A 27,934-nucleotide genomic window follows, 5' to 3' on the forward strand; every position below is an offset into this window, starting at 1 on the left:
TGATGATGTCCCACTTTTAATCACTTAACAGGCACACCAAAAAAACGTACCACGATATACCTTCTTTTAGATCAGCCATATCAAATCGAATTCTAGATCAATTGGAGATAAAAATAATTATAAAATACTAGAGCTTTTGAAATTCAATACCTGCTATACCATCCCCTGTCCTAAGGTTTTGCTGCGATGCAGCAGCGCATCAAAGCTATGACCTTAAGATCAGGGTTAGGGTTAGGAGGTTTAAGAATAGGGCGTCCCCACTGTTCTGGTAGGTCACCGAAGATGTTCTATTTCCACGTGTTCTAGGTTACGTCTTATCTAAGGTCATATCACAACAATGATATTCCCAAGATAATCTGTTCACTAGACTGCAAAGGTGCCGACTCAACCGTTACTGCAATAGCCTCCTTTGCTCTTTTTTTTCTTTATGTTTTAGTGTTCTCGTAGTTTGGCCTAGCTGGCTGAAATGATATTACTTTGAGAGCGCTATAAATTTACTCCGAGTACTTGGGCAGAAGGTAGCAGTAGTCACATCTACTGTTATTTCCATCTCGTTAGCATATCTGAACATCCCAATATGACCAGATTGAATCACCCTCTGACTATTAGCTAGATACACGGTATTAGCCTTTGCCCAATCTAAGGCTCTGCCGGCGAGATATCGTAAGCCTCTCCCCACTGGGACTATTGTTAATAGCGGAGAGAGGGTCGTCGACGATGCCACAAAGAGCTTCGAGCTCCACTCCCTCGAGGGCTTCTTCTTCGAGCAATTCTGGCGCGATGATTGCGGCCAAGGCAGTCAGTCCTCCGGCAATTGCTGCGCAGACGAATCTATCCCCAGTCTTGTCAAGGGTCACGCCGATGTTTAGGTGACCCGCATAAGGGTTGTCCTTGGTACCGGCGATCACCGTGATCGAATCTGGCGCATTGCACATGCGCGCTGTGTAATGGCAGACCATGGGTTGCCCGCAGTTATCTAGGCAGCGCTCGTCTAACGCACGCTTCTCCTCCTGGACCAGTCCATCGCGCTCCCAGAGGACGGTCCTGTCATCCCGGCGCACCTTGCGGCGGATGCGCCGAGTCGGGATGGGCCCTTGGCCACACCCCGAGCCCGTCTCGTCAGCATCAGCTTCATACTCGACCTTGTGGCACAGATTCAGGCCAGTGTTATTGAGCGCGGAGATCCAAGACCCGAGCCCGACCGAGAGCATCTGTTTGAACGTGTCCAGGTTCGTATACTGGAAGGCATCGATGTACATCGCCGGCTTCAGGGGCTCCTCGCCGTCGGCAATGCCAGCTTCGACATTGTCCATCTCTTGGTGGTCGCCCTTGCAGCCGTTGCTGTCGCACATCTTCGATAGCTTGCCGAACATTTCGGTCGCGAGCTTCTGGTTGCCGTCGATGCCGTCGTCCGCGTCGCCGATGTCTATCGTTCCTACATTGGCTACCCAGGAAATGATGGTAGGCTTCGCTGGCGGCGCCGTTGGCGTACAGCTAGCTACGGTGGTGCAAGCCTCCTGGCTGCCGCCGGCGTGGAGGCGTTGCAATTAGAGGTCCAGGTCGTCGTATCGGTCTTGACGTTCGCAGTGGATGGCCGGCGGAGGGGTGATCATGCTCGACCCCTCTGTCGTGATGGTAATTGTCGATGCCACATCCACGGTGTCGGGCATGGCCGATGTCGAACCAGAACATTCTCCCGCATCACGCTTCGCTTTGCTGCAGGGCGGAACCACGGGGTCCTTGAACCGGTTGCCCGCGGAGCCGGTGAAGCACTGGCGAGATGTCCAGAAGACCTCGAGTGCCAGCCAGGCGTAGCTATCTGCGTTGTAGATGCATTGGTCGGGTGTGTTTATCAGCATTTGACGCGTGTTATATGGACCTGTCATCGTATGTCAGCCTTTACGACTCTCGCCTCCATGCCATGCAGAATATAATCCCACCAAGACGCTAGGCTTTTATGAGCGAGCCAGCTGTTATAACGGATCAATGGGCACATGCAAGTTGGAGTTGTTGCACAGCTTGTGTGGCATGTGTGGCACGTGTGGCACTGCCGTGGCGAAACTCACATGGCTGAAAGTTTGAAGTTGGTATTGATAAGCGTATCTTAGGTTACCTAAACGGTCGCGTTGCTCTTACATTTTCTCATTTTTCACCTTTGCCTTACACTTCCATTAACTTGCAATGAATACTCGCTCTTCAATCTAATTGAGAAAGCCTTCGTTGTCCCAACTCACGCTAGCTATGTCTTCTAACCCACATGTGGTGGCAGAGATACACCTGCCGACTACTCTTTCGTTTACATCTGGACCTGATCCTGAACTCAAGTTGACACTCACCCTGGTTGGCTCCCAGCATCCTGTGACTGTCTCGAAGAATAATTATCACATATTTACACCGACCAACGCCTTTACGATTACTGAGGTGGCCAGCGGTCGGGTAATCCAAACAATTTTCGTCGACATATACCGTAAGTACGGGACGCCTCTGCGACTTGACTCGGAGCACCTCGACCGGTTCTTAACTTTAGAGCCGGGCGTCCCGTGCGAAGCTTTTAAAACTAATTTTCGCCCGCTCGGCCAGGAGAGAAAAGGCGTTCAGGGAACAGCAACGCCGACAGTGTCCAGCGACGACCCGCGCCAGAAATACAAATTTCTAGAATCGGGCATGCACTGGCTAGAGCCTGGGAAGCAGTATCTGATACGTGCGCGTGAAGGCGCCAGATTTGCTACGTGGCGCTGGGGGAGAAAAGAAGAGCTCAAGCCCTGCTATTGGCACGAATCGGACGGAGAAGATTTGGAAATAATTCCCGGTGAAGGCGTCGAGGTCCAAGTTGAGGAATAAAACCCCTATATTTGACAAAATATCCCCTCGTAAACTCAGCGTGAACCGTAACCCCTAACCCTCGTCGGACTCAAGGAAATGATCGCCTTCCAACGCCTTATTGAAAATGCTTCCACTATCCTACTTCACCCAAACCTCGCAGATGCGTCCGTTAAAGCTTCAAGCTGTCGAGCCTTAGGATACGGCGCATCATCCTTCAGCACGACCAAACTGCCCCCGTAAAACGTATTCTGGAAGTGCTGCTTCGCCTTGGCGTACCGCCGCTGGCGCAGCCGGCAATACTCCTCGTACGCCTCCTCGCCGACCGTCGCGAACACGAACACGGGATGCACGCCCAGCGCCTGCGCGCCCTTCTGCCCGAACCCGAAGCTCGTCACGCTGAACGCCTTCACCTCGCCGGCGCCGACGTTCACAGCGCGGTTCGGGAAAACCAGGTTCTCCCAGGGCGCGAGCGCGGCGTCCGCGTCGTCCAGGTTCCGGTTCCCCGGCACGCGGCCCGTGTCCAGGATCTGGCAGCACCCGTTCAGCATCCAGGCCGCCGCCGCGCCCTTCGGGTGCCCCGTCAGGTACTTCTGGCACACGGCCAGCGCGGCGTTGCCTGGCGTGCGCCCGAGATGCGAGAGCTGCCGGTGCAGCACTTCCACTTCGTTCTTTTCGTTTAGTTCCGTCGACGTGCCGTGCAGCGAGACGACGCCGATGTCGTCGGCTGTCAGGCCCCAAACCGCGAGCGCGCCTCGGAGCGGCGAGATGCGCGTGTCGTGCGTGTAGAACGCGTTGCCGAAGCGGCGCCTGGCTTCTCTTTCTTCGCGCTGCGCGGCTAGTTTGGTTTCGTTGAGGAGGTCGTCGTTGGGGTTTGACGATGACGATGGATTGAAGAGGTCTTGGCGCTCGCGTATTGATTTTAGCGAGTGCTCGAGGAGCCGCCGTCGGTAGTCGATGTCGAGAAGTGGGGACGAGCCAAGACTCGCGCTTTCGCGCACGTTGACCATGATGCCCTTCCCGGGCGCGGGGACCGATCTGCCGGTGCCGTCGCTCGCGGTCTGCACGTGTGCGACGATGGAGCGGATGGGTAGACCTAGCTCTAAGGCTAGCTTGGCGCTGGTAAGAAGTTGCATGCCGCAGCCTTCCGACTCGACAAACCCTTTCCTGGAGGAAGCACACGGGCGAGAGGTCTCGTGCGGCGCGCGGCCGCGTTCGAGGTCAGCCATGCTGTTGTTCGTAGCTTTCATGTTGGCGAACTCGGCCGACGTGTCTTGGGTCATGTCGTCGAAGCCGCCGACCAGACAGACCTTCGCGGCGCCGCTGGTGATGAGGTCGTAGCCTTGGTTGAGAGACTCGAGCGCCGTGGCGCAGGCGCCAACGGGAGTCCTCGTCGGGCCGGCTGAGGACATGAGGAGCATATTTAGCCACGCCCCCGTTGTGTTAATGAAAACCTCCGCTAGGATGTCGCTTTGCACCGGCCGATCGAGGAATCGCTGGCGATACAGCTTTTGCAGAGATTGGCCACCGCCCATACCTGAGCCTACGCAGTTGGCGAGTTCTGAGATGTGGATCGTCTTGTATAATTCGTATATGTCTGTTATACCGGCAGATAGGAAGGTCTCGGCGGCGCATACTAGAGCCATCTGCGTACAGCGGTCCACGCTTTCACAGAGATCTTGCGGCAGCCCGTGTACCGTAGGATCCCAGCCCGTCGGCAGTTGGCCGCCTACGACCCTATCGAAAACTCTAGCTTTGGGGATCATTAGGGTGGCTCCTTTTCTGATCCGTACGGAGAATTGGTCGCTTTTTGTTATTTGCTTGATCTCCGCCTTGTCTCCGTGTTCCCGTACGAAATCCATGGCCGTATCGAAAGATGCGGTAAAGGGCTCAAGATCATGCTGAACGATGACTTCTTGGAGGAACTGCTTGTTGTCCCGGTTGGGGTGGTCTAAGGGGCTTGGCTCGATGAGCCGCAGTCCTGCGTGCTCTAAGATCTGCTTCTCATATTTGGCCTTTACCTCGTGGTCATGAACGGGCGCGCCGGTGGTCGTATCGATCCATGCAGCTGGGGCTCCGTCGGTTGAAGGGGTTGGCTTTGGATTATGTTTTATGAGCCCGGTCATCCAAGCTAATTCGATGCAGCCTTGAATTGAGAGTTCCCCTTTGAGTTCCATCTCCCATCTTGTTCGGGAGTTACCCCAAGGTCCAATTTCAGCGAAGCCGACCACTACCACAACCGATTCCAGATCAGCCATACCGTCGAGCTTGGAGTTCAAGGGCTTTATCTTGGTGTCGTAATCTGGCAGTGTGGGGAAGCCGAGTTCGAGATCAACTAAGGGAGGAGCTTGTAGCGCTGAGTTTGATTGAGGTGCTGTAAGGGGCTTGCCTCGGATAGCACTCTCGTCAAGTGCTTGTTCATCAGCGAGTGCACGCCTTATTTCTTCCTCTTGGCGCATAGAATTCCTTATTTCGGCGATGAATGCTGCTAGCTCGGGATCGCTTCCCATACCTCCGCTCAAGTCCGCCAGGAGACATTCAGTCTGGCAGATTGACACCACAGGATCAGACATGAGTCCTATTATGAGTCTGCCCATCTCTTCAGTTGAGAACGTGGTCACGCCACGCTTTGCAATTTCTTCTGCGATCGCGTCGTTGGCTGCCATTAGACCTGTACCTCGAGTCCAGCCGATAATGACACCACAGAGGCAAAGATAATCGCTCCAGCTCTCCGAGGACCACTTATTCAATAATGTCATGAGGCCTATCTTAGACTCGGAATATAGGCCATCATTGCCAAAGGTACCATGGTTTGGAGAAAGGGGTAATAAGACTTGTGCCGGCCTTGTCCGAGAGCCGCGCGATTCCTTGGCAACCTTGACGGCGCCCATGATCCTTAGAACATTCGTCAACATGGCTCTATGCGCCAGCTCAGACTTGGAATCGATGTTATCAATCTCGCGACCTTTCTCGGCTAGTGCCGCAAACGGGATGATGAAGTCAAGATCCCATCCTAGGCCGTTTACCGGGTCGTATATATGGGTGATCAGGTTCTCTATATCCTGCTTGCTTCCCTGGTTGCAAGGAAGAACGACGAGCCTGGATCCGTTGGCACCGTGACGCGCGAATATGTTCTGATATATTGGACCCGCTTCTGGCATGGCTCGAGTGGTCGTCACGAGAACTCTAGCTCCACCTTGGAGAAGAGATTGAAGAAGCACGATGCCAATCGAATTTGGCCCTGCGCCGGTGAGGAGGACATCTTTACCGGCGAACATATTTTGTGCGACGGGGCCGTTCTGATTTAGGAGTGTCGTTAGTTGTTGGTTAGGGTTCCACGAAGCTCCTTTCCTTCGGAGTATATGAGGGGATTTGACTGTTTTAAGCTCTTCTTCTGGCTGTTGGCTAGGATTTGAAGAAGGGAAGTCGAGCGGTACGCTTTGCAATTTGTTGTCGACGGGATTTGTAGCATCAGGGCTGAGCTTCTCAAGCATGCTCTTAATTCCCTCAACTCCCCCATGCTCTGATGAACGACTCTTGTTAAGGAGATATTGCCTGGCCCTTTCAAGCCTGCTGCTAGCTCTATTCCTGAGACCATTGATGGCTGATTCGAGGTCGCGCTCACTTGCACTACTCTCTTGAAGCTTGTAGTATTCGTCAAGAAGGTCGACATGGCTCCAATTCCAGACAGAGTCATACGACCGCTGGTGATCAGCCTTGAAAATTGGCTTGATGCCATTACAGAAATCTTCGCCTAATTCCTTCTCGTATGTGTCGAGTTTGTCCTGAATTTCTGCTGAATCACCGATTGTAGATGAAGATGTTGAAGATTCTTCTTCATCAGAAAGAAGTGCTGCTATCTTTCTTCTCAATTGAGAATGTTCCTTACGAAGCTGTTGCACTACCTTGGAGTCAAGCATCGTCTGTTGAGGATTCGCAGCAGTAGTGCTTCTTTGCCTGGATAGCCCAGCATCGTCTAGATATCTCTGAGCGATGTTGTCAAAGAATGACTCGGCATCTTCGTTTTTCTTTAACCTAGCTGATGGTTGCTGACCGAGCGCGATCAAGAGGATTGCGTCTTGTCTTCCAGAAGCCAGGCCCCATTTGTCGCTTAAATAGGATCTAGCAGATATGAGATCGAAAGAACCAGGCATTTTAGACCCAATCATCTTTTCTATCCTGGTGCGCAAGCACTTTTTCAGTTTCCCGTCGTATGTGCCCTGGATTGTCGAGGCGAGCTCTTTCAGGGGTATATTCTCGACGTCATCTGCCAATGGTCCGAATTCTTCTAGCATATCTCCTATTATTTCATTTTGAACTATCGACCTGCCTCCCGAAACGGCCTTTATGCTATCATCGAGCTTGATGTCTGAGGCCGATTTCTTTAGGCTACTGGCAATGAGTGCCTTGACTGATTCCAATGCAGTTATTGAAATATCTGGTATTGGAGAATCTGATTTCGCAAGTGGTGCTGCCTGAACTGTAGGCGTGTCCAAAGCGGGTTGGTTTACCTTGGAGACCGGTGCTGGACTGCTCTCCGGCTTTTGTCTTTCCGTTGTCTCTGGTTCCGCGGATGGGGGGACATCGTAACGGAGATCGTCATAGTTAGCACTAGTTGAGAGAAGAGACCGCTTGATGCCGTTGACTGCATCCGATTCGAGATTGAATTGGCCTAGAGTCTTCTTTGCCATGTTCAAAAGAGTAGGGGATGGGCCGAATTCAACCAATTTCTCAACATTGGCTTCGTCGAAGAGTATGCTTTGGGTTTCTGACCACCGCACCGGCATGGCGAATTGATACCTATTATCTTATGTTATAACTCATCGTCCTTGAAATAAGCACGAACGGAAACTTACGCCAGCAACTCCGTGAGGAGTACATGAGCGAGCTCTCGCTCATGATCTTGGAGTCCCATCATAAAGACTTTACTAGATTCTGAGCGTATGTATGGAAGATGTTCTGAGATGTCAAGCATACACACTGCACCTTACGCAAATGAATAGGGGTTATAATTCTACTTTCCGTTCGACAACAAGAATCGCGACAGGAAAATTCAAAGCAACTTCTTACGATGAGAAATAGATGAAAACTCTATGGAAGATGGCAGTTATTCTATTTTTCACCAAATTCCTCTGAAGTTCCTCTTGGCCTAATGTTGTGGCATCCCCGATTCCCTGAATCCCCGAATCCTGCAATCCCTTATTCCGGTGACACGGGGTTGGCAAACACTCAAACCTCAGCATTTTAGTGATACAATCGTCCTGTAATCCCACAATCCAGTCATTCACAGGCCTAGCCTTTATATGCTTCTTATTGCTCTTGGTAGAGTCATACCAAGCTGAAACCCATTTCTAAGGCCTTGTATCCCCCTTTGTTAGGTTTGGTGCTATATGCGCTCTTCTACAACGACATAGACATTTTATCTCATCAGTCACTCTCCGGTTAACTTAACAAACGCGAAATCCCGTTTGCCTTGTTTCCTTTCTATCATACAATTTCTGGGGTGATGCACACTCAGCTGGCGATTTTAAGCATTCCATTAGCGATTACCATAATATCATTACCTCCTAGCACTTCAAGAGTCACAGCCAGCAAATAGACATCATCACTTGGGGCGGTAGTCATCATGATAGACTTAGATGGATCGGACTCAGGTCCAGAGATCTTCACTCCAGAACCTGAGACGGGATCTCAATCTCAACCACTCACCCTTATCAACAAAACACTCGAATATACCTTCATAATACCGACATTTCTATACGCCAACGCAATCCAACTGCGAGACAGATTTCTAAAATCTATCACCAATTCAAAGGGAATGGATTATGAGACAGGAAGTCCATCATCTGTCATTGAACTCGTCTCAGAATTTCTCGGCTTTATTACCAAGGAAATAGAGACGGATGTCGATCCTAGTTTCGATAGGGAGGTACTGAACTTCGTCCTTCAATCGTTTGAACGGGAGTTGCTGCACGGGGAAGAAGTTCATGCATTCGCCGCGATACTTCCGGAAGACATCGACAGGCTTAGTATAATACGATCATATTACCTTGCTGTCGGTGCAGTTAGACGAACTGGGGGAGTACCAGATTCAGCTCTCATGCGCGCAGCTTTGAAAGGTACCGCTCGCGTGTATGCTGTATTCGGCGGTCAAGGCAACACGAAAACTTATCTAGACGAGCTACGAGATGTTTATGACACATACCCATCTCTCACGAGGCGATTCCTCATCCCGGCAGCACGATACCTTGGACGCCTCTCGCGCGATGCAAGGGCCTCCCAGGCCTTTGCTCATGGCCTGGACATCATGCGCTGGCTGGAACAACCCGAATCGCAGCCGGACCTCGACTACCTCGTTTCTGCGCCAGTGAGCTTTCCTCTTATTGGCTTGCTTCAGATTCTCCATTACATCGTCACAACTTCATCGCTTGGGACACATCCCGGAGGTATGAGAAATCGCCTGTCAGGTACAACAGGTCACTCTCAAGGCATAATTCTCGCAGCTATAATTTCAGCATCAGCGGACTGGCACAGTTTCGAAACACAGGGCAAAAAAGCTCTTGCTATACTCTTCTGGATTGGCGTTCGCAGCCAAGAAGCCTATGCACTTCCCTCAATTGCGCCAAGCGCTTTGACTGACTCAATAGCACATGGTGAGGGTGAGCCTACTGCAGCGCTCTCCATAAGGGGCGTGAGTCAGCAAGCACTCGAAAAACACATCGCCAGCGTCAACAGAGCACTCCCGGAAGACCGGCAGATCGTCGTAGCTTTAGTGAATGGCGCCAAGAATTTTGTGGTTGCTGGTCCGCCAATGGCGTTATACGGGCTCAACGTACAGCTTCGCAAAGTGAAAGCAGCCGAGAATGTTGATGAGTCTCGCATACCATTCAGCCAAAGAAAGCTGCATGTCATTAACAAGTTCCTTCCCATAACAGCCCCCTTTCATAGCCCCTATCTACGATCGGCTATCGAGTCCCTTCGAGAAGACCTTAAGGATACGAAAATATCCCCCAGCGATCTTGCCATTCCCGTCTATTCAACATTCAGCGGGAATGATATCAGGAGTGAACTACAGAAGAATGATGACATCGTTCCTTCTCTAGTCAAGATGATTTGCCAAGATCCTGTACACTGGGACAAGGTCATCGCGATGCCTGATGCAACACACATACTCGACTTTGGTCCTGGGCGTACTGCAGGTGTTGCTGGTCTTACGAGTCGCATCAAGGACGGCACTGGGGCTCGTGTCATTCTCGCGACCAACATAACGAATCCGACGCATCCTGAAATCGGTTGTAAACACGAGATTTTTGCGCGGAAGACATCCGATCTGGCGTACGGTGCTAACTGGGCAAAGCAATACGGGCCGAGGCTGATCAAGACGTCTGCGGGTCAAACATTCGTAGATACCAAGATGAGCAGGCTGCTAGGTCTTCCACCCATCATGGTCGCTGGAATGACCCCTACTACGGTACATTGGGACTTCGTCGTTGCAGCGACAAAAGCCGGGTATGAAGTCGAGTTGGCGTGCGGTGGCTACTACGATGGAAGTAGTCTAACCGAAGCAATCACGAAGATCTCAAAGGAGATACCCCCAGGTCGCGGAATTGTCCTAAATGTCATTTACGCAAGTCCCAAAGCGATTGCCTGGCAAATTCCACTTGTACGTGACTTATGCGCTAAAGGGCTGCCTATTAAGGGGTTAACTATTGGCGCCGGTGTCCCCTCCCTCGATGTCGCGAACGAATATATCCGCACTCTTGGCATCAGGCAGATTGGGTTCAAGCCTGGGTCCATTCAAGCCATCCAACAAGTCATCAAGATCGCCCAGGCTAATCCCGCATTTCCTATAATAATGCAATGGACCGGCGGTCGCGGCGGAGGACATCACTCCTGCGAGGATTTTCACGAGCCTATCTTAGAAATGTTTAGCAAGATACGTCGCTGCGCCAATATCGTTCTTGTGGCCGGGTCCGGCTTTGGTGGTGCGGATGATACTTACCCCTATTTGAGTGGGTCCTGGGCCATCCGGTTTGGTAGCCCGCCCATGCCATTCGATGGAGTCCTTTTCGGAAGCCGGTGTATGGTAGCTAAGGAAGCTCACACATCCAAAGGCGCAAAACAGGCAATTGTCGATGCTCAGGGAGTCGATGACCAGGATTGGGAGAAGACGTATCTGAAGCCTGCCGGCGGAGGTGGCGTCATTACTGTCAAGTCCGAAATGGGGGAGCCGATACACAAACTTGCCACCCGCGGCGTCATATTCTGGGCTGAGATGGATCAGAAGATTTTCAGTCTGCCAAAGGAGAAGCGTCTCTTAGAGCTCAAGAAAAAGGATACTCGCGATCACATTATCCGAAGGCTAAACGCCGATTTTCAGAAGCCATGGTTCGGCCGTACTACGTCAGGTAGAGCCGTTGAACTTGAAGATATGACCTACTCAGAGGTTGTCTTCAGGATGATCGAGCTTATGTTCATTGAGCATCAGAAGAGGTGGATTGACAAATCCCTTGCTCGATTGACTGGAGACTTTATCCGTTACGTGGAACAGCGTCTAGCCACACACTCTCGACTAAGTACTACCTCGCTGGTAGGAGCCTACAGCGAGCTCGACAATCCGATACCAATCGTCAAAAATCTCGTCGCAATATACCCATTAGCTGCTACACAGTTCATGAACTCTCAAGACTGTTTGCATTTCTTAAGTCTTTGCAAGCGCCCCGGCCAAAAGCCTGTACCATTTGTCCCACGCCTCGATGAAGACTTCGAAGTCTGGTTTAAAAAAGATTCACTATGGCAGTCTGAGGATCTCGATGCTGTTGTTGATCAGGATGTTGGGAGAGTTTGCATCTTGCATGGACCAGTTGCAGCGAAATATTCGAATACTACCGAAGAATCTATCAAGGATATCCTTGATCGCGTTCACGAGGGCCACATCAAAATGCTAAAGCATGATCTCTACGGTGGCGACGATGACAAGATACCTACAGTTGAGTATTTTGGCGACAAGATGGCGAACGCCACCTTAAGTGCTCGCGCGGTTCTAGAAGGAGTCGCCATTTCCGAAACTAGCAACGAGACAAGGCTATTCATACCAGGAACGACTCTCCCAATTGCAAACGAGTGGATGCAATTACTCGCCGGCGACCAAGCAACTTGGCGACGCGCCTTGATCACCGCAGACATATTCGTCAAGGGGCACCGCTTCGAACAGAATCCTCTACGCCGTCCTCTTTCACCTTCTCGCGGGTTGATCGTAGATATTGCATACCCAGAAAATCCCAACAAGACCGTTATCACTGTTGAGGAAAGCATCAGTGGCAAGCAATTACCAACGGTGAAAATCGGTCCCATATCGAATAATGTCATCCCCGTGTATCTCATCGAACATCGCACCGCTACGGGTAGACCAGTCTCGCTCCCGCTGCTCTTCACTTACCATCCAGAAGCCGGTTACGCGCCTATCCGCGAAGAAATAGCCTTGAGAGACGAGCGCATCAAGGACTTCTATTATAAGCTTTGGTTTGGCAACGATAGACCTACAGTTCCTATAGACGCAGCAACACCTCATACTAAACGCTGGAATGGTGGCACCACTACGATCTCCAGTGCCGCAATCCGTCAGTTCGCGCGCGCGGTCGGTAACACCGCAGAAGCTTACATTGAGCGGCCTGGCCGAGACCATCTCGCACCTATGGACTTCGCTATCCTCGTCGGCTGGAAGGCCCTCATGGAACCCCTATTCGACGCCGTCGACGGCGACTTACTGAAGCTGGTTCATCTTTCGAACCGCTTCCGCATGGTCCCTGGGGCAACCCCGTTTATGAAAGGAGATGTCCTGAGCGCCACGTCTGAGATCACCGCCATTGTTAACCAGGACTCTGGCCAGATGGTTGAGATTTGTGGCACGATCGCGCGTGGCGGTGGCAAGCCGGTGATGCAGGTCACTTCACAGTTTTTCTACCGCGGCATCTTTGCTGATTTTGAGAAGACGTTCCAGAGGAAGACTGAAACGCCGGTCAGGGTGCTGCTCAAGAGCCCTAAGGATGTCGCTGTGCTCAAGGCTAAGAAGTGGTTCAGGCCTGAGGGAGCGCAAGATCTTCTTCTGGGCCATAGCGTGATCTTCAAACTACAAACCTCGACACGATTCAGTGATAAGGTCACATTTTCTTCCGTCGAAACTACCGGTACTATCGAGATTGAAATACCAACAAGCAAGGAATTGATTCGTGTGGGCACGGTGGAATACACTTCAGATGGGCCTTCGCGCGGCAACCCTGTTCTCGAGTATCTGGCTCGAAATGGTTCCAAGTTGGACCAGCCCGTGTACCTCAAGCATCCAATTCCGATACAGAATAATCACAACAAGGCTCCGTTAGAGATCGAGGCACCTGTCTCCAACGAGAACTACGCTCGCGTATCCGGGGACTTCAATCCAGTTCACGTTTCGCGCGTCTTTTCCCAATACGTCAACTTGCCTGGTACCATAACCCATGGCATGTATACTAGCGGTGCCGTCAGGAGCATTGTGGAGACATGGGCGACGGAGAATCATGCCAATAGAATGCGTGACTACCAAGTTAAGTTCACCGGGATGGTGTTGCCCGGCGATCGCCTCGAGGTCCAGCTACACCACATTGGTATGGTGTCGGGCTGCATGATCATCCAAATAGAGGTAGTCAAGAGTGATGAGACAAGAGAAAAGGTCTTAGTCGGTGAAGCAATAATCGAGCAACCTACGTCTGCGTATATTTTTACGGGTCAGGGTTCTCAGGAGAAAGGGATGGGCATGGAGCTCTACGAGAAGAGTTCAGTCGCGAGAGATGTCTGGGATCGCGCTGATAGACATTTCCTCAACACTTTCGGTGAGTCTTTTATTTTGACTAACAGTTACCGTTGATATCCCTATACTAACTTAGACTCATAGGCTTCTCGATTCTCGAGATTGTCCGACATGATCCCAAAGAGCTTACCGTCTACTTTGGCGGGGCCCGGGGCAAGGCCATAAGGAAGAACTACATGGACATGACTTGTCAGAGCCTCGAGATAGCTTCAGATGGCAGTCCTAAGCTGGAGAAGGTCTTCAAAACTATTACGGAGTGCACCACATCCTACACGTTCCGTTCTCCAGCCGGCCTGCTCTCTGCTACGCAGTTTACACAACCGGCACTTACACTGATGCAAATGGCCGTGTTCGAAGATCTACGGGCTCAGGGGGTCATTCAGAAAGATAGCCTTTTTGCCGGACACTCGCTCGGTGAATATAGCGCCCTTGCCTCTATCGCCAAAGTGATGCCCGTCGAGACTCTTGTATCGGTCGTGTTTTATCGTGGCCTGTGCATGCAAATCGCCGTGGAGCGCGACGAAGCCGGGCGTTCCGATTACTCGATGTCCGCTGTCGATCCCTCGCGGGTTAGTCCTCGATTCAGCGAGCAGGCGCTAAAACACGTTGTCAAGATGATTGCTGACGTTACTGGTTCGTTTTTGGAGATCGTCAACTATAACGTCCGGAACATGCAATACGTCTGTGCGGGCGACCTACGCGGTCTTGATGTGCTAGGCGGCGCTCTAGACGGCATCAAGGCGCGCAACGTGGACGTGCGGCACCTCGAGGCAGAGGAAAACCACAAGCTGTTGGTTAGCGTGATCGAGGAGGCAAGCCGTCAATCCCGAGCTAAACCCTCGCCTCTCGAGTTATCGCGCGGCAAGGCGACAGTGCCGCTCCGGGGCATCGATGTCCCGTTCCACAGCTCGTATCTACGTTCCGGAGTACAGTCCTTCCGCTCGTTCCTGCTCAAGAACCTCGAGGAGAAGAATGTCGACCCGGAACAGCTCGTCCGCAAGTACATCCCTAACCTTACGGCCAGGCCGTTCGAGCTCACGAGGGATTACTTCGAGTACGTACACGAGATGACGCAGTCCCCTCGCATCGGTAAGGTTCTAGAAGGCTGGAACTAGGTGGTGGTGGTGTCGCAGCAGATGACAGAGATGGTATATACTTCGGGAGGCTGGCGTTACGGTGTGCGTCTCCTCGGTTCTTATAGGTGCGTTTGTTGGGGGCCGTTAAGGTATATTCTACATACATACAATATAATTCCGAACTTATGTCATAGTATAATTACTTAGAAGACCCTCTCGTACTCGAGTTCGCGGGCCTCGCTTCTCGTAGTCCGAACCCGAACTTAGGATGAAAAACCTTTGGGACGTGCTCGTTGCTACCTCTGTGTGCTGTGTGTATGCGTGCAATTTCAGCTGCATGTAGTTCCGCATGACTTTGATGCCGTAGAAGCCGACCTAATGTTCAAGAGATGAATGTGAGTCTTCGGCCGCAGAATGGTCGCTCGTCACGGTTACGAAACCATGGTTGTGGTTCTCTTGGTATTTGTATTTACATTGTAGAAATCGATCCAATCAACATCGCCCCCCACGGTGTACAACTCGATCTCGACAAGTCTTACGTGCGCTTTCACAACAGGCCCCCAGGTGGGATTATAGCCTTAATAATTCTATGGTACACCGATGATATAAAGGTAAGCGTGTATATCTAGTACTAATTAAGAGAATATTGCTTCTATAAATAATCCATGCGTAAGTTTGTGTCATCCTATAGATATATCGTTATTTTCCAGATATATTCTTTGCATATATTGTGGTGTTATTTGTCTCCGGCCAGCTCCATGCACGCTCCTCTTGAGACCATATAATAAGCGCTTTGGATGCGTCAACGGGTTATATTACCTTATACGGAATATAAAAGCTTGGCTTTATTGTATGATTATGTCAACCATGAGAAAGCTGCCCTGTTGAGAATTATACGGACCGCTCCGTTAAAATTCCAACGTATTGTGCGTCAGTCCAATCCACGATAGACACAAGGATGACTTTAACCGGCGGGCCTGCAGTGAAGTCACGTTACCAAATACCGCCAACAAACGTAGTACCGCAGCTGGACCGATATTCCTGAACCGTCTTAAATGGACCGAGCTCTGGGGATGATAAATGCGAGATAGCCATCCTTTATGGAGCGGCGTGGGTCTAGATCTGGTGCGAGTGCAGGTGTAAGTCGAATCCCAGAGTCTGACCTACAGAGGCTGTTCGGGGTCTTCTAGACCTACCACTCCCTTGGGAAGCTCTCTTATCTTACTAGGCACTTGCAATGATGGGGGCGACCTCGAGCTGTAAAAAAAGGACCGACATGGCATGCCAATTGTTACGTGCGTTCTAGACCAGCTTTTCGACTTCTCGAATCACTGCATAGTCCTCGTGGCTCGGGTATCTGCTGTACTCTGTCAGGGGCCGCAGAGGTTCGCTGGAACCTAAGTCAGACCAGAAAGACGTTCGATTCTGATTTAGTTCCGTCTTTGTCCCTCGGCAGGTGGTCAGCGTCTCGTTGATTGGGAATTTGTAGCTCTTGTCTAAATCCCATAGACTAGGCACATATTAGCGATTCCCGTGATAAGGCACATTCTGCTCGGCTACAAGAGGACTCCAGCCGGGCAGATGGTTAATGATATTTAATATCTCAGAAGTATTTAATATCCGGACTGGCGGGTAAGGCATATACGCACACACTCAAGCGCTTTGAATAAACCCTTTCCACTACCTATAACCAATTATCAGAAACAACGACTGTGGCAGGACCCCTATGACATTTTCCGCAGTCGTCTCATATTTTCTAGAACTTGCAATAGTCTTCCACGACGTCAAGATGATACGACAGAAGCGTACACACAGCTCCAAGAGTAGGAAAACTCACAGCCACAGCCACATCGAGCCGCTAGACTACCATGATTCAACTAGCGCAACGTCAGCGGATTTTGCGGGATTTGTAGATCCCATACTAGACGGTTCGGCCATTTTCAACGAATTGTCTCAGAAAAGGCAAGCATGCCCTACATGATACACCTCGAACTACCTAGCTAACGTATATATAAAACAGCCTCTTCTGGATGGACGATACTGACACTACCCGGAATCGTATCAATGGAGACGAAGCGCCAATGGCATCAATACAGCACATATCAGGAAATCTAGCTTCAGTAGATCCGTATCCAAATGCTCTGGATAAGTTGAGTACCGGAGTGTCGGATTTCCTAAGCAACCCGAGTAGTGAGGACCAGTCAATGGACCGAAATGGAAAACATCGCTGTTGGGATCACGGATGCAACGGGCGTGAGTTTTCGTCCAAGAGCAACTTCGTGAGACATGTCAAGGAGAGATCGGGGGCTAGCACGAAGGGCGTATGCCCCCTATGCGGGGCGATTTTCACCCGCAACTCCGCCAGAGATACGCACCTGGCCAAGCAGAGCTGCAATAGAATTCGCCGATATTCCAATGGACGGCCGCGACCCAGCCGGCTCGCCGTCTTGGGAAATCCCCGGCTTGCAGCTGCAGCTGTGGCCGCATCGCAAGACGTCCATTGGCAACCGGTCGACTGGGGCGTCGGATCCATGGGCGATTCGAGTGTGGGCGGAATATCGCCGCCGAGCTGATGCCAATGCTCACCAACATACAACACAAGGCGCTAGAGGCGAAGGTACTGTATTTGGTAATTAGACGGGAACTCGCAAGCGCGGATAATTTTCGAATTTAGTTAGGAGAGGAGAGAAAGTAGCGGCTATACCCCCCAGTCGTCGAAGATCATGTTTTTGACTTCGGGATTGATGATGATGGTACACATACCAAGATACACACACTATGAGAACAATCGACGATTAACGCGGCGCTACGTCTTTGGTTACGGTAGCAGGCGCCGATCCCGATCACATCAAGATCATAAGAATAATTCTATCGATCACTGCAACCACATGCGTATGCGAGGCGGTAAAGATCGGTGCCCAATCCTTCAGAGCAAAAAGTCCCTTTTTTCTGGGTGGGTTGTTGAATACCACGTCAGGTGTATGGGCGCATATGTGTAGCCAAGAGAACCCCTTGAGAGTATGGGTGTGGTGTTCGTTTATGGATGTTTTATTTAAAAAAGGGGTAAAAAAGGGAAAATTGATGTACGAGGGTACACGTTGTCCGGCCGGCATAATGGTGTGGCTCCTGCTCTTATTGCCTATACTATTCTTGGGCCAATCAGAATCAACTATAGTATTCCTGTTCTTAACAGCACCCCACACCGTCAATGAAACAACAAAGTAACTTTTAGCACATAGGGCAAGTCCCCAACTTACCTAACGACGCATATACGTACAATGGCACATAAGAGAGATATTCTCCCCCACTCGGCCAGAAAAAAGTTCCATAGCAATGTTACATACGGGCGATGAACTAGACGTTGGAGTATCTCTGCCGAAGCCACTTAGAGTTTGGACTAGTGTTAGTACCCACTTACCCTATTAGGAAACACAGTCTACTTTATATGGGTTGCCTCCCCCCTATTTCTCCAAATATTTTTCACGTTATAAGTGGTGTAACAAGATGCATCACAATTTCAGCCCGTAACGTCATTCGACTCAGGGTATGATTTATCGTATCTGAGTCGTGACGTACGCATGGATACTATTTAAGCTTTCAGAATTCTTATATAATTGAGCTGCGATGCCAAGACTCTCACTCCACACACACATCCCCAGACCACCACCACAATAAACAATCACAAACCCGGAGGAGATTAAGTTACTAATTCTCAGGTTTTGAAGAGAGCACTACAGGACTTGGCTGGAAGCACGTAACGACCTTTGACTAACATTCGTCGGAAGTTAACTCCTCTATGCATCGTCCACGCGCGGCATGGGCTGATGATTAATACAGGACTTCGTCCTTTTAAGTCGGCGACAATCCAGGCCCTCAAATTTCGTATGTTACCTGCAAACTAACAACCAGTAACCAATGAATACCTTACCGCCAAGCAAATCGGCAGCGATTTCCACTTTCAGCTTGCGTCCTCCAAAATGTCATCTCTCTAGCGAAAAAGCTTGTTGGCGCTGCGCTTACTACTTTCTCTCATGCATGGCACTGAACAGGAGCCCGGAACCCGACAGGAAGAAAGCCGGAATCACGCGCCTAACTCCCTCCGACGTCTGGGGCCTTCCGTTTATGTATGAAACACAACTGCCGAGACAACAACACTGCGAAGCTACCTCGGCGCTGTCAAACACGCGCTTGGGGATTTTCGTGCCTTAAACTTGGGGTTGGAGTCGCCGTTCATACCTGTTCACATAATCTCTATGGAGCCGGGACGGCCCGAGCCTACCACCTATGTAAGGTAGTATACCATAACGCCATAGTTACTATGGTTACTACGGAACAGGTCGAGGTTATTTCGACGGAGGTAACAAAGGATAAAAGAAATTGCTTGTACTACCTAAAAGATCACATCGGTACATCCGGACAAAGTAGAAAATGTACGAGAAGGCTCAAAGGCTAGATTCGAAGTCGCGGGTCAGCAATGACTCTGCATTGCCGGCCTCCATCCCTTGTCTGCGGGCTGCGGACCACCTAAGACCTTTACGAACGAAGACGGGGACTATCTGTGGGCTCTAGTACTACATAGAGGCCTAAGCCAAGACAGTATGACAACTGCAGGCGGAGGCCGTGTATCTGCGTGATGAGTTGGTGTGGTGTGTGGCTAGTGGACCGCAGAGCGCGGCGCTCAAACACCTTACGGATGATATGATGAAGCCGACAGGAAAGCAAGACAGAAGACAGGATAATTGAGGACAAGAAGATGAATCGGCCATACTCGGACAATTACACCCTACGAGCCTACATTTCACTATTGCCGGAAGAAAAGGCTGTGCAATTTTCCATGTCACCACTCCCTCATCCGCAGCCGAGTCCAGGATTGAAAGTGTAGATAGTGGCAACGGCAGTCAAAGACAATACCGGCCATGATCGACAACACGGCCCCGTCTCACCGCGCCGTTCAATATACGATCCGGCTGATTAACTTTGTAATCGCAACAGCTCCACCAAAAAACCGGTTTTTGAATCAGACATACAGTCGCCAGTTTATCCTCGAGGCCCCCCTCAAGAGTTCTGCCTAAAGATCCCCTTATCTCATCCCATCGAGCTTATTATTTCTTCCTTACAACCTCCTCGCATTTTCTCTTTCGCATATATTACAGATATTTGGAATTTGTATTAACTATTCTACTTCTTAATTCTTTTTAAACTACCAGAGGGACACTAGCACGACTGATGTAGCAATGATGGGCCTTCTCTGCAGGAATTGAACGCCACCACATTTCGATCGACGCGGTATTACTCCCTTTTCGCCACAGCCGAAGCTAAGGTCAAAGATCCCTCAATCCTTCAATCGAAGAAAACCCAGCAACGAACCTCGATGGATCGTCGCGTGGGCGCGTCATCCGGGCTAGCATCATCCCAGAATGCGCCGTGCGGGCAGACCTTGGTCACGTCTGAGTCGAACGAGGAGAAGATTAGGGCTTCGTCCAGATCGAGCTTGCTAACGTAGTGGTACTTATAACTGTTTCGACGGCGTTTTAGCAACCGTATTCTATACGAATGAAAAGCCAGAACGGTGGGAATTTTACAACTGGGATTCTACGAATTATACATACCCCGGGTCGTACTTAACAACGCTGTCGTGCTTCTTCTCGCCTCGAATGGCTATTCTCGGGTCATTGGTTGGATATACGCGCGCCAGGTGAGTATCGTAGCCCCAGCCGCTCACGCCGCTGTGGTTGATGAAGCAGAGCGGCCACTTCTGGATGGGCTGGTCGATCGTACGCCAGACGTTGACCTGAGCGTAGCGCTTGCCCTTCTTGATCAGCTCATCCGCGACATCGCCAAGGATTTCGCGAACGCCGTCCTCGCCTGTGATCGCGTCGCGGTCGACGTGTGCGACGGGCAGAGCCGCGTGCGAGAGCTTGTTAGCGGCGAATTCGCCGGCCTTCATGCTGTTCTGGCGGATCCGGAATACGTAGGGGACTACGATGTCGGAGCCGGTGACTTGCTTGACTAACTCGGCGACCTCCTTGAAGTAGACATCCTCGATGTACTTCTTCCCTGAAATCATAGGATTTGTTAGCGGAAAGGGGCTAAAATCACTAAAATGTCCAACGACCGAGAAATGGAAAGGTAAGTACGTACCCTCAGCATCATTACCAGCCAGAAACTGCTCAGGTGTCAAAGACGATTTATGCTTAGCAACGCCGTATCCGTTGTTTCCATATTCTGGTTGAGGGTTCAACGTCCGGATGTCTTCAGCCTCGATTTTGACTTCTAGGGGGTTGTGCACGTTCGTTGAACCGCTAGCCCAGTCGATGTATCCATCCTCCTTACCATCTTTCGTACCGTTCCACATGCCCATAAGGCCAGTGGTAGATGCAACAGCAGCAGCAGCCATAATGTCGGATGAGTTTCACAAGTAATTTTCAGTACTACAATGAGCGATGGTGACCCACGATATCATGGAGTAAAAGTAGGGCAGCAGTAGATTGAAGCCATAACGAAATATATATATCTTCTCCAAGTCCCCATTTACACAACCATAATAACAGTGATCCTAAAAAGTATGTTCCACGGTGAGAATATCGTGCCACCGATGATGAGACGGGATTTGTGGATTTCAGGATCTGGGGATCTGGGGAACAGTGGATTAAGGGATTGCGGGATTCACGGATCCCAACATACAGCCATGTGCCCGTTTTACGTGCGAGAACATGTCCAACGCAAACACAAAAAGGATCTCCTTTAATAGTTTGTGTAATAAACATTTTGAACGTGTCCCGTTCTGAATGTTCATCGTATGTTGGGTCGATTCCTCTTACAACTGCCCCTTACCCCTTATTCTCTCTTGACATAACCAATTCCTTCAGAAGTTTCGGCGTCCGAGCGGGAAGATAATGGATCACCACCTTCAAGTCACAGATTCCCGTACGGGAAAGTCCTACAAGATTCCGATTGAAGGAGATTATATACGAGCCGCAGATATTGGCCGCATTGGCGCTCCAGAGAACAAGGCTGATGTGGCTTCACTGATAGCCGCTCGCCCACTTCACATTCTTGACAATGGCTTCCAATATACCGCATGTATGGAGTCAAGCATCACCCATATGTCAGTCTTTCTAACGTAAAATGCTTTACACTTCTCTATCATTTGTCTAACTCACAGTCCCTGTGCAGTGACGGTCTGCGTGGCACCATCCAGTATAGAGAATTTCCCATCGAGGGCATATTTCGGCAATACGTTTACGAAGATGTAATGCACCTCATAATCTGGGGTAGTATACCCACACAACAACAAAAAGATCATGTTCGAGAGACGATGGGCCAAGCGATGAACCCGCCTCAGAGCGTTAAAGACGTAATCTCATCGTTCCCGTATGTCCCCCTTTTTCGAATAAATCAATGTACCGAAAGAAGTTTATTTTCTCTAACTACCTACGAACCCTAGTCGTGACGCCGAGACCTTCCCCATGATTCTCGCCGGAATGAGCGCATTCGCCTCCACCGACAGCGTGATCTGCAAGACCCGGCACCAGCAAAGCGCCATGTTCCACGGGCACCTGGACGTCGCGGACGAAGCGCTCGCGCGGACAATCGCGTACCTCGCGACGACCATATCGCTAATCTACTGCCACAAGAACAGCAAGCCGTGGACGGCCCCCTCGCCGGACCGCTCGCTCCTCGGGAACCTGCTGCGCATGATGGGGATCACGGACCCGCGCGTCGAGAAATGCCTCGCGAAGCTGTGGATCCTGTACGCGGACCACGAGATGACGAACTCGACGGCGGCGGTGCTGCACGCGGGCTCGACGCTGATCGACCCCGTGTCCGCCGTCACGGCGGGCATCATATGCGGCTACGGCCCCCTGCACGGCGGCGCCATCGACCTCGCGTACGAGGCGTTCCGGCACATCGGCGCCCCCGAGCGCGTGCCGCCTTTCATCGAGCGGATTAAGGCGAAGGGCGGCCGCCTCTTCGGCTACGGACACCGCGTCTATAAGACGCGCGACCCGCGCGTCGCGCTCATCGAGGAGCTGCTCGAGGAGCACCGCGACGCTGTCGAGGCGAACCCGCTGCTGCGTGTTGCGATGGCGATCGATCGCTACGCGAACCAGGATCCGTATTTCGTGGAGCGCGGGCTCAAGGCGAATGCGGATCTCATGGGTTGCTTTCTGTATACGGCTATGTGAGTACCTATCTGCTTGTTTGCCTGTCGAGTGCCGAGTGCCTAGTTGGAGAGAGAGTGAAGTGCGACTTTGAGTTGACTACGAGGCGACTCTGTGGTGCGACGGCAGGATTCGATTTTATATATCCTTGTGCTAACCTTCCCGATTAGGGGCTTCGACACGGACATGATCATCGCGATTACCATCCTCTCCCGGACTCCGGGCGCGTTGGCGCACTGGAGAGAAAGCCTGAGTAAGTTTTACCCACCTGTCATTCCCCGCTGCATACTCGCCCGTTTACTACCTTTCCTTTCCCCCATACCCCCATGTCCCGAAGTCTTGGAGCTGACGTTAGCTGGATGGGTAGCGCAACCGGTGAAGCTTTGGCGGCCGCAGCAGAAGTATGTGGCGCCGCTGGCAAACTAGGTACCTAGATGGTACAGATAAGGGAGATTCAACTCAGCGTAGCGTAATGATCGATTATATCATAATTTAATCAAGTCGGCTATTTACTATAATAGAGTCGGTGGTTGAGTAGGGTTAGCTAGCAGCTCAAACCCAAAGTCTTGGGTCAATGGTAATGTAAAAATAGGTAGATGACTTGGCAATAAAACGGTGTTATCAAAACTACGTAAATATCGGTCATGATACCAAGTTCATCGTAATTCTTCAGTTACCATGGTATTCTGCTGCCATGAATTGGAGACGTACACGTAGGTTACCTAGGTGGCATCCCAGTAAGTCTTCAAGGCAACTCAGCTCAGGGGTCAAGTCCCAGAGCGACGATGAGGCGAGCGACTCAGCAACTTGCCGTTATCTCAATTCGGCCCTAACTTAGAGAGGCTCAATATCGCCAGCTATGATATATAAGCCGAGGCTGGACCCTGAAAAGATCGGCGTGAGGCTGTCGCTGATCATGGCCGACCTGAAGGAAGAATCTCATCTCACCCACTCCGTTCCTCCCAACCCCCATCAGATCGTCCCGATGAACCTACTTTGGAGTACCCCGTCCCCCCAAGGCCTCGTCAGCTTGTTGCATTCGCCGCAAATCTCCCCAGAATGGCTCTCAATCGGTCTGTATGTCTTAACGGAGCCACAAAGTCCAAGCTATGGTTCAAAATCCAATAAATCCAGGGGTAGGGGGGCGTGAAAGGGGCGTGTGCCTTCTTAAGGCGTCCAACCAGACCGCGTCGGTAATCTATGTATGAGATGTCATTGGAAGCGAGTTACTGCCGATGTCATGGTTGTTTATTTATCCTGATTTATACGTTATCATAGCGCAGTTGGTGGGATTGCAGGATCGGTATGAATGTGACATCGTCCCGTTCAGCCGGTGTAGCGTCGTGGATGAAGATTGGGGGTGGCCCGGTATTCCACCCCCAGGTCTGCTTTCTTTATTCCGGATTGCATACGTGGTAGTATTTGCGTGCTTCATACTCGGGGGTGTAGAGTTAATAAGTAGCTCCTTAACGGATGTATATGACTCGTACTATGTAAGTCAGTTACGAGGGTAGATCCGCGTGCGGGCAGATTTCCGATTCGATACGATACCCTGAATCAATGTCGCATTACCGGCTGGCACTGTTTAGGTCGAGATTGTATGTGTGCGTTGACCATGCATATTTGACAAAGGCACATCCATGCGCCCCAACCCAGTTGCCTCTAGAGTGTGAGCGCCCAGAGTTGCTATACTCTAATTTGATTACATCCTTGCATAGTCTTCTGCAGCGCTTCGAGCCGTCTCGCCTCCTCTGGGTACTTCCTCTCCCCAGTCCCCAGTCCCCCATTCCCGTATTCCTGCAATCCACAATTCCGTTATCCACGGTCTCGGTCACCTGCAATTAGAATTCTTCTTCGACTGTAGAAGGAAATAATCTCATGATATCTCGGTTGTGCGGCAAAGGATAGAGTCGGTTGCCAGACTGCAAATCCTACCTTCCTTCAGACTGGATGATCATTGATGACTATTTACTCAATGCCCAGTAATCTACTGCCAAGGTATGTATACGATCCCGCGTTATACCCGGGGAATGGGGTAGTCAGTTAGAGCTGAGACTTGCGACTTCGAAGAACAGTTCAGGGGACTTCCCTAAGTAGGAGGCGGAACCAAGTTTAAATCCTAGAAGATGAAGTAAGCAAGAGATCCGTAGAACGTTGTAATGTAATGACAGGTAATGACCTAGGTAGTAGTTGCACAAAGATAAGGTCGGTCAATGAACTGACTGTGTCTCTTTTCGGGGGAATATGTAGGGCTGGAGGGCCAGTACGTATTTGTACGATGACACGGACATATAGGAGATGCAGTGGGTCATCATGGGACGACATGAATCCGAGATCGTTACGAAAGTAGATTGCCTGCCGAAGCTGCTACTAACAAGACGTGCTGTTCCTAGCTATCCTCTCTAAGCCCCTGTAGGCGATGAGAGTTAAGGCCTAGACTCGTCTTATCTGGTCAGCATGAGTTCTAGGCATGGCCTCATGAGTGTTAGCTGTCAACCCCATCAGCGCATGTCAGAGGTGCCAAGAGATCCGGAGGCGAACTGGAGGTAAAGGACCTTCCCATGAGGCACAATCTAGAAATTGTGTCGATCCATCCGAAGGGCCGACAAGAAGCCAGCTGCGCGTGGCTACAATGGCGTGAGAAAAATACCGAAACCCGTTCCTCACCTAGGGGGCTGATATCACTATGTATAGATTACACCATGACGTACAGAGCATGATTAGACTATGTTCTTAAAAGATATTAGCTGGATCTCTGCAGATGAGATATTTCCAGTTGTCACCGCTGTTCAACTTCCGACGTGATTTCCACGTGAGTTTCGGGCCCGGACCGCCTAAAATCGGAACAACAACAAATTAGGTATGGAGGACAAAAAGGAAGCTGTCATTATCGAGAAGGATATTTCGGTGGAAGTGCCGCTTGATTCACCGGATGAGCCGAAGATGCCCAGTGAAATAAGCGCGCAGACAATCGTCGCCGTTGTTAGCGATACCGAGGATAAGGGATCGTCGGACTCGGCACCAGTCGAGGACATTCCACCCCGATTCACGGTGTATAAGCCATGGCAAAAGCGATTGATCGTTTTGAGCTCTGCATTTAGCGCTCTCTTCGCGTCATGGACGGCCCAGATATACCTTCCCGCGCTCAACATCGCAGCCGATGACCTGCACGTTTCCATTACCAGGATCAACTTGACCGTCACCAGCTACATGATATTGCAGGGAGTCACACCAATCTTCATCGGAGGTTTCGCCGATACCGCCGGACGACGGCCGGCCTACCTAGCGTGCTTTGTTCTCTACATCATCGCCAACGTCGGTCTCGCCAAGTCGGATAGTTACGGAAGTCTTCTCGGTCTCCGCTGCTTCCAGTCGGCAACCATATCAGCCACACAAGCCCTTTGCCAGGGTGTCGTAGCGGATATCGCAACGAGCGCCGAACGGGGTCAGTACACGGCCTTCATCGCCGTTCCGATCACGCTAGGGCCGAGCTTGGGCCCCGTCATCGGCGGCGCCATCGCGCAATACCTAGGCTGGCGGAGCATCTTCTGGTTCCTGGCCGCGTGCGCCGGCGTCAACCTCCTATTCCTCCTATTCTTCTTCCCGGAAACGTGTCGTAAGGTCGTAGGCGACGGTTCCATCTTACCTCGGAGACGCAACCAGACCGTGCTACAGCTGCTAAGAAACCGGCGCCCAAAAAAGGTCGCGTCGGACTCCGAAAGCACGACACCTTCTCCCACCGAGAATCTCGAGGCCCCCAAGATCAACTTCGCCTGGTCGAAATTCGTCACGTCTCTCGTCCTGCTCTGCGAGAAAGAGCTTTGCCTGCTTTTCATGTACGGCGGGTTCGTGTACGCCGGGGTATACGCCGTCGCGACCGCAGTTCCCACGCTCTTCTCCGATATCTACGGCTTCGACGGCTTCAAAGTCGGCCTGATCTACCTCCCCATGGCCGTCGGGTCCATCTTCTCCGTCGCCCTCGTCGGCAAGGGCATGAACTGGAACTACCGGCGGCACGCGCGCAAGCTCGGGCTAGAAGTGGATCGGGATCGGCAAATGGATCTTTCGGAGTTCCCGATCGAGCGCGCGCGGATCGAGGTCGCCGTCCCTCCGCTCGTGCTCAGCATGGTCATCATCACGGCGTGGGGGTGGGCGCTGGAGAACGAGGTCTCGATCGCGATCATATGCGTGCTCGTATTCCTGCTGGGCCTGGGCCTCGTGAGCACGACCAGCGTCTTCAGCGCGCTGATCGCGGACGTGCGTCCCGGGAAGACGGGCGCCGCGAGCGCCGCCAATAACATCATCAAGTTCCTGCTCGGGGCCGCCATGGCCGCCGCCATCGACCCGCTCATCCAGGCCGTCGGGCCGGGCAAGGCGTACTCCATCATCGCGGTGCTGTACGTCGCGTTCTCGCCGTGCCTATACTTCGTCGTGAAAAGGGGGATGCGGTGGCGCAGAGAGCTTCGGGAGAAGGAGGGCTCGGGCGAAGGTACGGGGTAAAAATGAGAGATATTCATATTTGCGCATACCTAGATACAGACCTAGGTATATAGTCCAAATAGACTAAGGTTACATGCACATTTTGACGGTATTTCGTTAATCGAGCTTTCGATCGTACGACCATCATGCCACCCGCGCGTCGTCGACCAATCTGTTCTGACTATTACTAACGAAATCGCTAGGCTGTCGCCTATGTACGTGCATGGTGCATATATCAAGTATTTCGATGGAAAACAACACAAAATCAGGGAAGGCGGTCCGTTTTCTACGGTTCGTGGGCCTCGCTGCTGCGTCGAGTGCGTGCGGCGACGCCACCTACGTAGGTAGGCTACCATGTTTCCCCAACCCCCTTCGCTGAGGCGAGCGTGCCGAGTTCCGGGTATGCGTAGTCGACATGTCAGACGTCGGTATATCTAGATCTCTCTTTCCCCCCTGCAGGGCATTGCACAGACAAAACAAACAAAACAATTGCAATTTATTTGACTGCCTCAAACAAACATAAATAATTCGAGAGTCCTGTTTGTTCGCCA

General features: G+C 51.2%; 8 protein-coding genes across 8 annotated transcripts; 5 read left to right on the top strand and 3 right to left on the bottom strand.

Annotated features, from left to right (window-relative positions):
* Positions 1–465: 465 nt before the first annotated feature.
* On the bottom strand, positions 466–1,886 carry F4807DRAFT_471133 (uncharacterized protein; the record flags this gene model as incomplete). The annotated part of the gene is made up of 2 exons (XM_048002893.1): positions 466–1,498; positions 1,580–1,886. 2 exons carry the CDS (start codon positions 1,884–1,886, stop codon positions 624–626), a joined length of 1,182 nt encoding a protein of 393 aa, XP_047849979.1. The 3' UTR covers positions 466–623.
* A 178-nt stretch (positions 1,887–2,064) lies between these two features.
* On the top strand, positions 2,065–2,904 carry F4807DRAFT_285582 (uncharacterized protein). Its single transcript, XM_047994745.1, has one exon. It carries the CDS (start codon positions 2,242–2,244, stop codon positions 2,839–2,841), a length of 600 nt encoding a protein of 199 aa, XP_047849980.1. The 5' UTR covers positions 2,065–2,241; the 3' UTR covers positions 2,842–2,904.
* A 62-nt stretch (positions 2,905–2,966) lies between these two features.
* Positions 2,967–8,360, bottom strand: F4807DRAFT_454032 (putative 3-oxoacyl-synthase; the record flags this gene model as incomplete). The annotated part of the gene is made up of 3 exons (XM_048000529.1): positions 2,967–7,620; positions 7,677–7,722; positions 8,333–8,360. 3 exons carry the CDS (start codon positions 8,358–8,360, stop codon positions 2,967–2,969), a joined length of 4,728 nt encoding a protein of 1,575 aa, XP_047849981.1.
* F4807DRAFT_285585 (fatty acid synthase beta subunit) lies at positions 8,194–14,953 on the top strand. The gene is made up of 2 exons (XM_047994746.1): positions 8,194–13,685; positions 13,748–14,953. Exons 1-2 carry the CDS (start codon positions 8,447–8,449, stop codon positions 14,776–14,778), a joined length of 6,270 nt encoding a protein of 2,089 aa, XP_047849982.1. The 5' UTR covers positions 8,194–8,446; the 3' UTR covers positions 14,779–14,953.
* A 960-nt stretch (positions 14,954–15,913) lies between these two features.
* On the top strand, positions 15,914–17,521 carry F4807DRAFT_286259 (uncharacterized protein). Its single transcript, XM_047994749.1, has 3 exons — positions 15,914–16,371; positions 16,500–16,701; positions 16,760–17,521. The coding sequence occupies exons 2-3, from the start codon at positions 16,529–16,531 to the stop codon at positions 17,310–17,312; spliced, it is 726 nt and encodes a 241-aa protein (XP_047849983.1). The 5' UTR covers positions 15,914–16,371; positions 16,500–16,528; the 3' UTR covers positions 17,313–17,521.
* A 2,035-nt stretch (positions 17,522–19,556) lies between these two features.
* F4807DRAFT_285646 (uncharacterized protein) lies at positions 19,557–21,385 on the bottom strand. The gene is made up of 3 exons (XM_047994748.1): positions 20,881–21,385; positions 20,349–20,796; positions 19,557–20,254 (listed from the first exon to the last, which is right to left on the bottom strand). The coding sequence occupies exons 1-3, from the start codon at positions 21,134–21,136 to the stop codon at positions 20,080–20,082; spliced, it is 879 nt and encodes a 292-aa protein (XP_047849984.1). The 5' UTR covers positions 21,137–21,385; the 3' UTR covers positions 19,557–20,079.
* Positions 21,386–21,635: 250 nt separating this feature from the next.
* Positions 21,636–23,330, top strand: F4807DRAFT_454035 (putative citrate synthase; the record flags this gene model as incomplete). Its single annotated transcript, XM_048000530.1, has 5 exons — positions 21,636–21,847; positions 21,916–22,113; positions 22,187–22,924; positions 23,075–23,157; positions 23,272–23,330. The coding sequence occupies 5 exons, from the start codon at positions 21,636–21,638 to the stop codon at positions 23,328–23,330; spliced, it is 1,290 nt and encodes a 429-aa protein (XP_047849985.1).
* A 2,008-nt stretch (positions 23,331–25,338) lies between these two features.
* Positions 25,339–27,411, top strand: F4807DRAFT_286306 (MFS general substrate transporter). The gene is made up of 2 exons (XM_047994750.1): positions 25,339–25,541; positions 25,599–27,411. The coding sequence occupies exon 2, from the start codon at positions 25,767–25,769 to the stop codon at positions 27,402–27,404; it is 1,638 nt and encodes a 545-aa protein (XP_047849986.1). The 5' UTR covers positions 25,339–25,541; positions 25,599–25,766; the 3' UTR covers positions 27,405–27,411.
* The last annotated feature ends 523 nt before the right edge of the window (positions 27,412–27,934 follow it).

The sequence above is a fragment of the Annulohypoxylon truncatum genome, assembly GCF_022578515.1.
Source record: "Annulohypoxylon truncatum strain CBS 140777 unplaced genomic scaffold F4807scaffold_43, whole genome shotgun sequence".
In the NCBI taxonomy this organism is placed as follows: Eukaryota; Fungi; Ascomycota; class Sordariomycetes; order Xylariales; family Hypoxylaceae; genus Annulohypoxylon; species Annulohypoxylon truncatum.

Excerpts from the sequence above, each read along its gene's own strand:
- F4807DRAFT_285582 (XM_047994745.1), top strand. The coding sequence starts at position 2,242 with ATGTCTTCTAACCCACATGTGGTGGCAGAGATACACCTGCCGACTACT.
- F4807DRAFT_285585 (XM_047994746.1), top strand. The coding sequence starts at position 8,447 with ATGATAGACTTAGATGGATCGGACTCAGGTCCAGAGATCTTCACTCCA. Across the intron at positions 13,686-13,747 it reads ACATTTCCTCAACACTTTCG|GCTTCTCGATTCTCGAGATT; the intron begins GTGAGTCTTTTA and ends TTAGACTCATAG.
- F4807DRAFT_286259 (XM_047994749.1), top strand. The coding sequence starts at position 16,529 with ATGATACGACAGAAGCGTACACACAGCTCCAAGAGTAGGAAAACTCAC. Across the intron at positions 16,702-16,759 it reads AACGAATTGTCTCAGAAAAG|CCTCTTCTGGATGGACGATA; the intron begins GCAAGCATGCCC and ends TATATAAAACAG.
- F4807DRAFT_285646 (XM_047994748.1), bottom strand. The coding sequence starts at position 21,136 with ATGGCTGCTGCTGCTGTTGCATCTACCACTGGCCTTATGGGCATGTGG. Across the intron at positions 20,797-20,880 it reads GGCTGGTAATGATGCTGAGG|GGAAGAAGTACATCGAGGAT; the intron begins GTACGTACTTAC and ends CTATGATTTCAG. Across the intron at positions 20,255-20,348 it reads GTTGTTAAGTACGACCCGGG|TTATAAGTACCACTACGTTA; the intron begins GTATGTATAATT and ends CCGTCGAAACAG.
- F4807DRAFT_286306 (XM_047994750.1), top strand. The coding sequence starts at position 25,767 with ATGGAGGACAAAAAGGAAGCTGTCATTATCGAGAAGGATATTTCGGTG.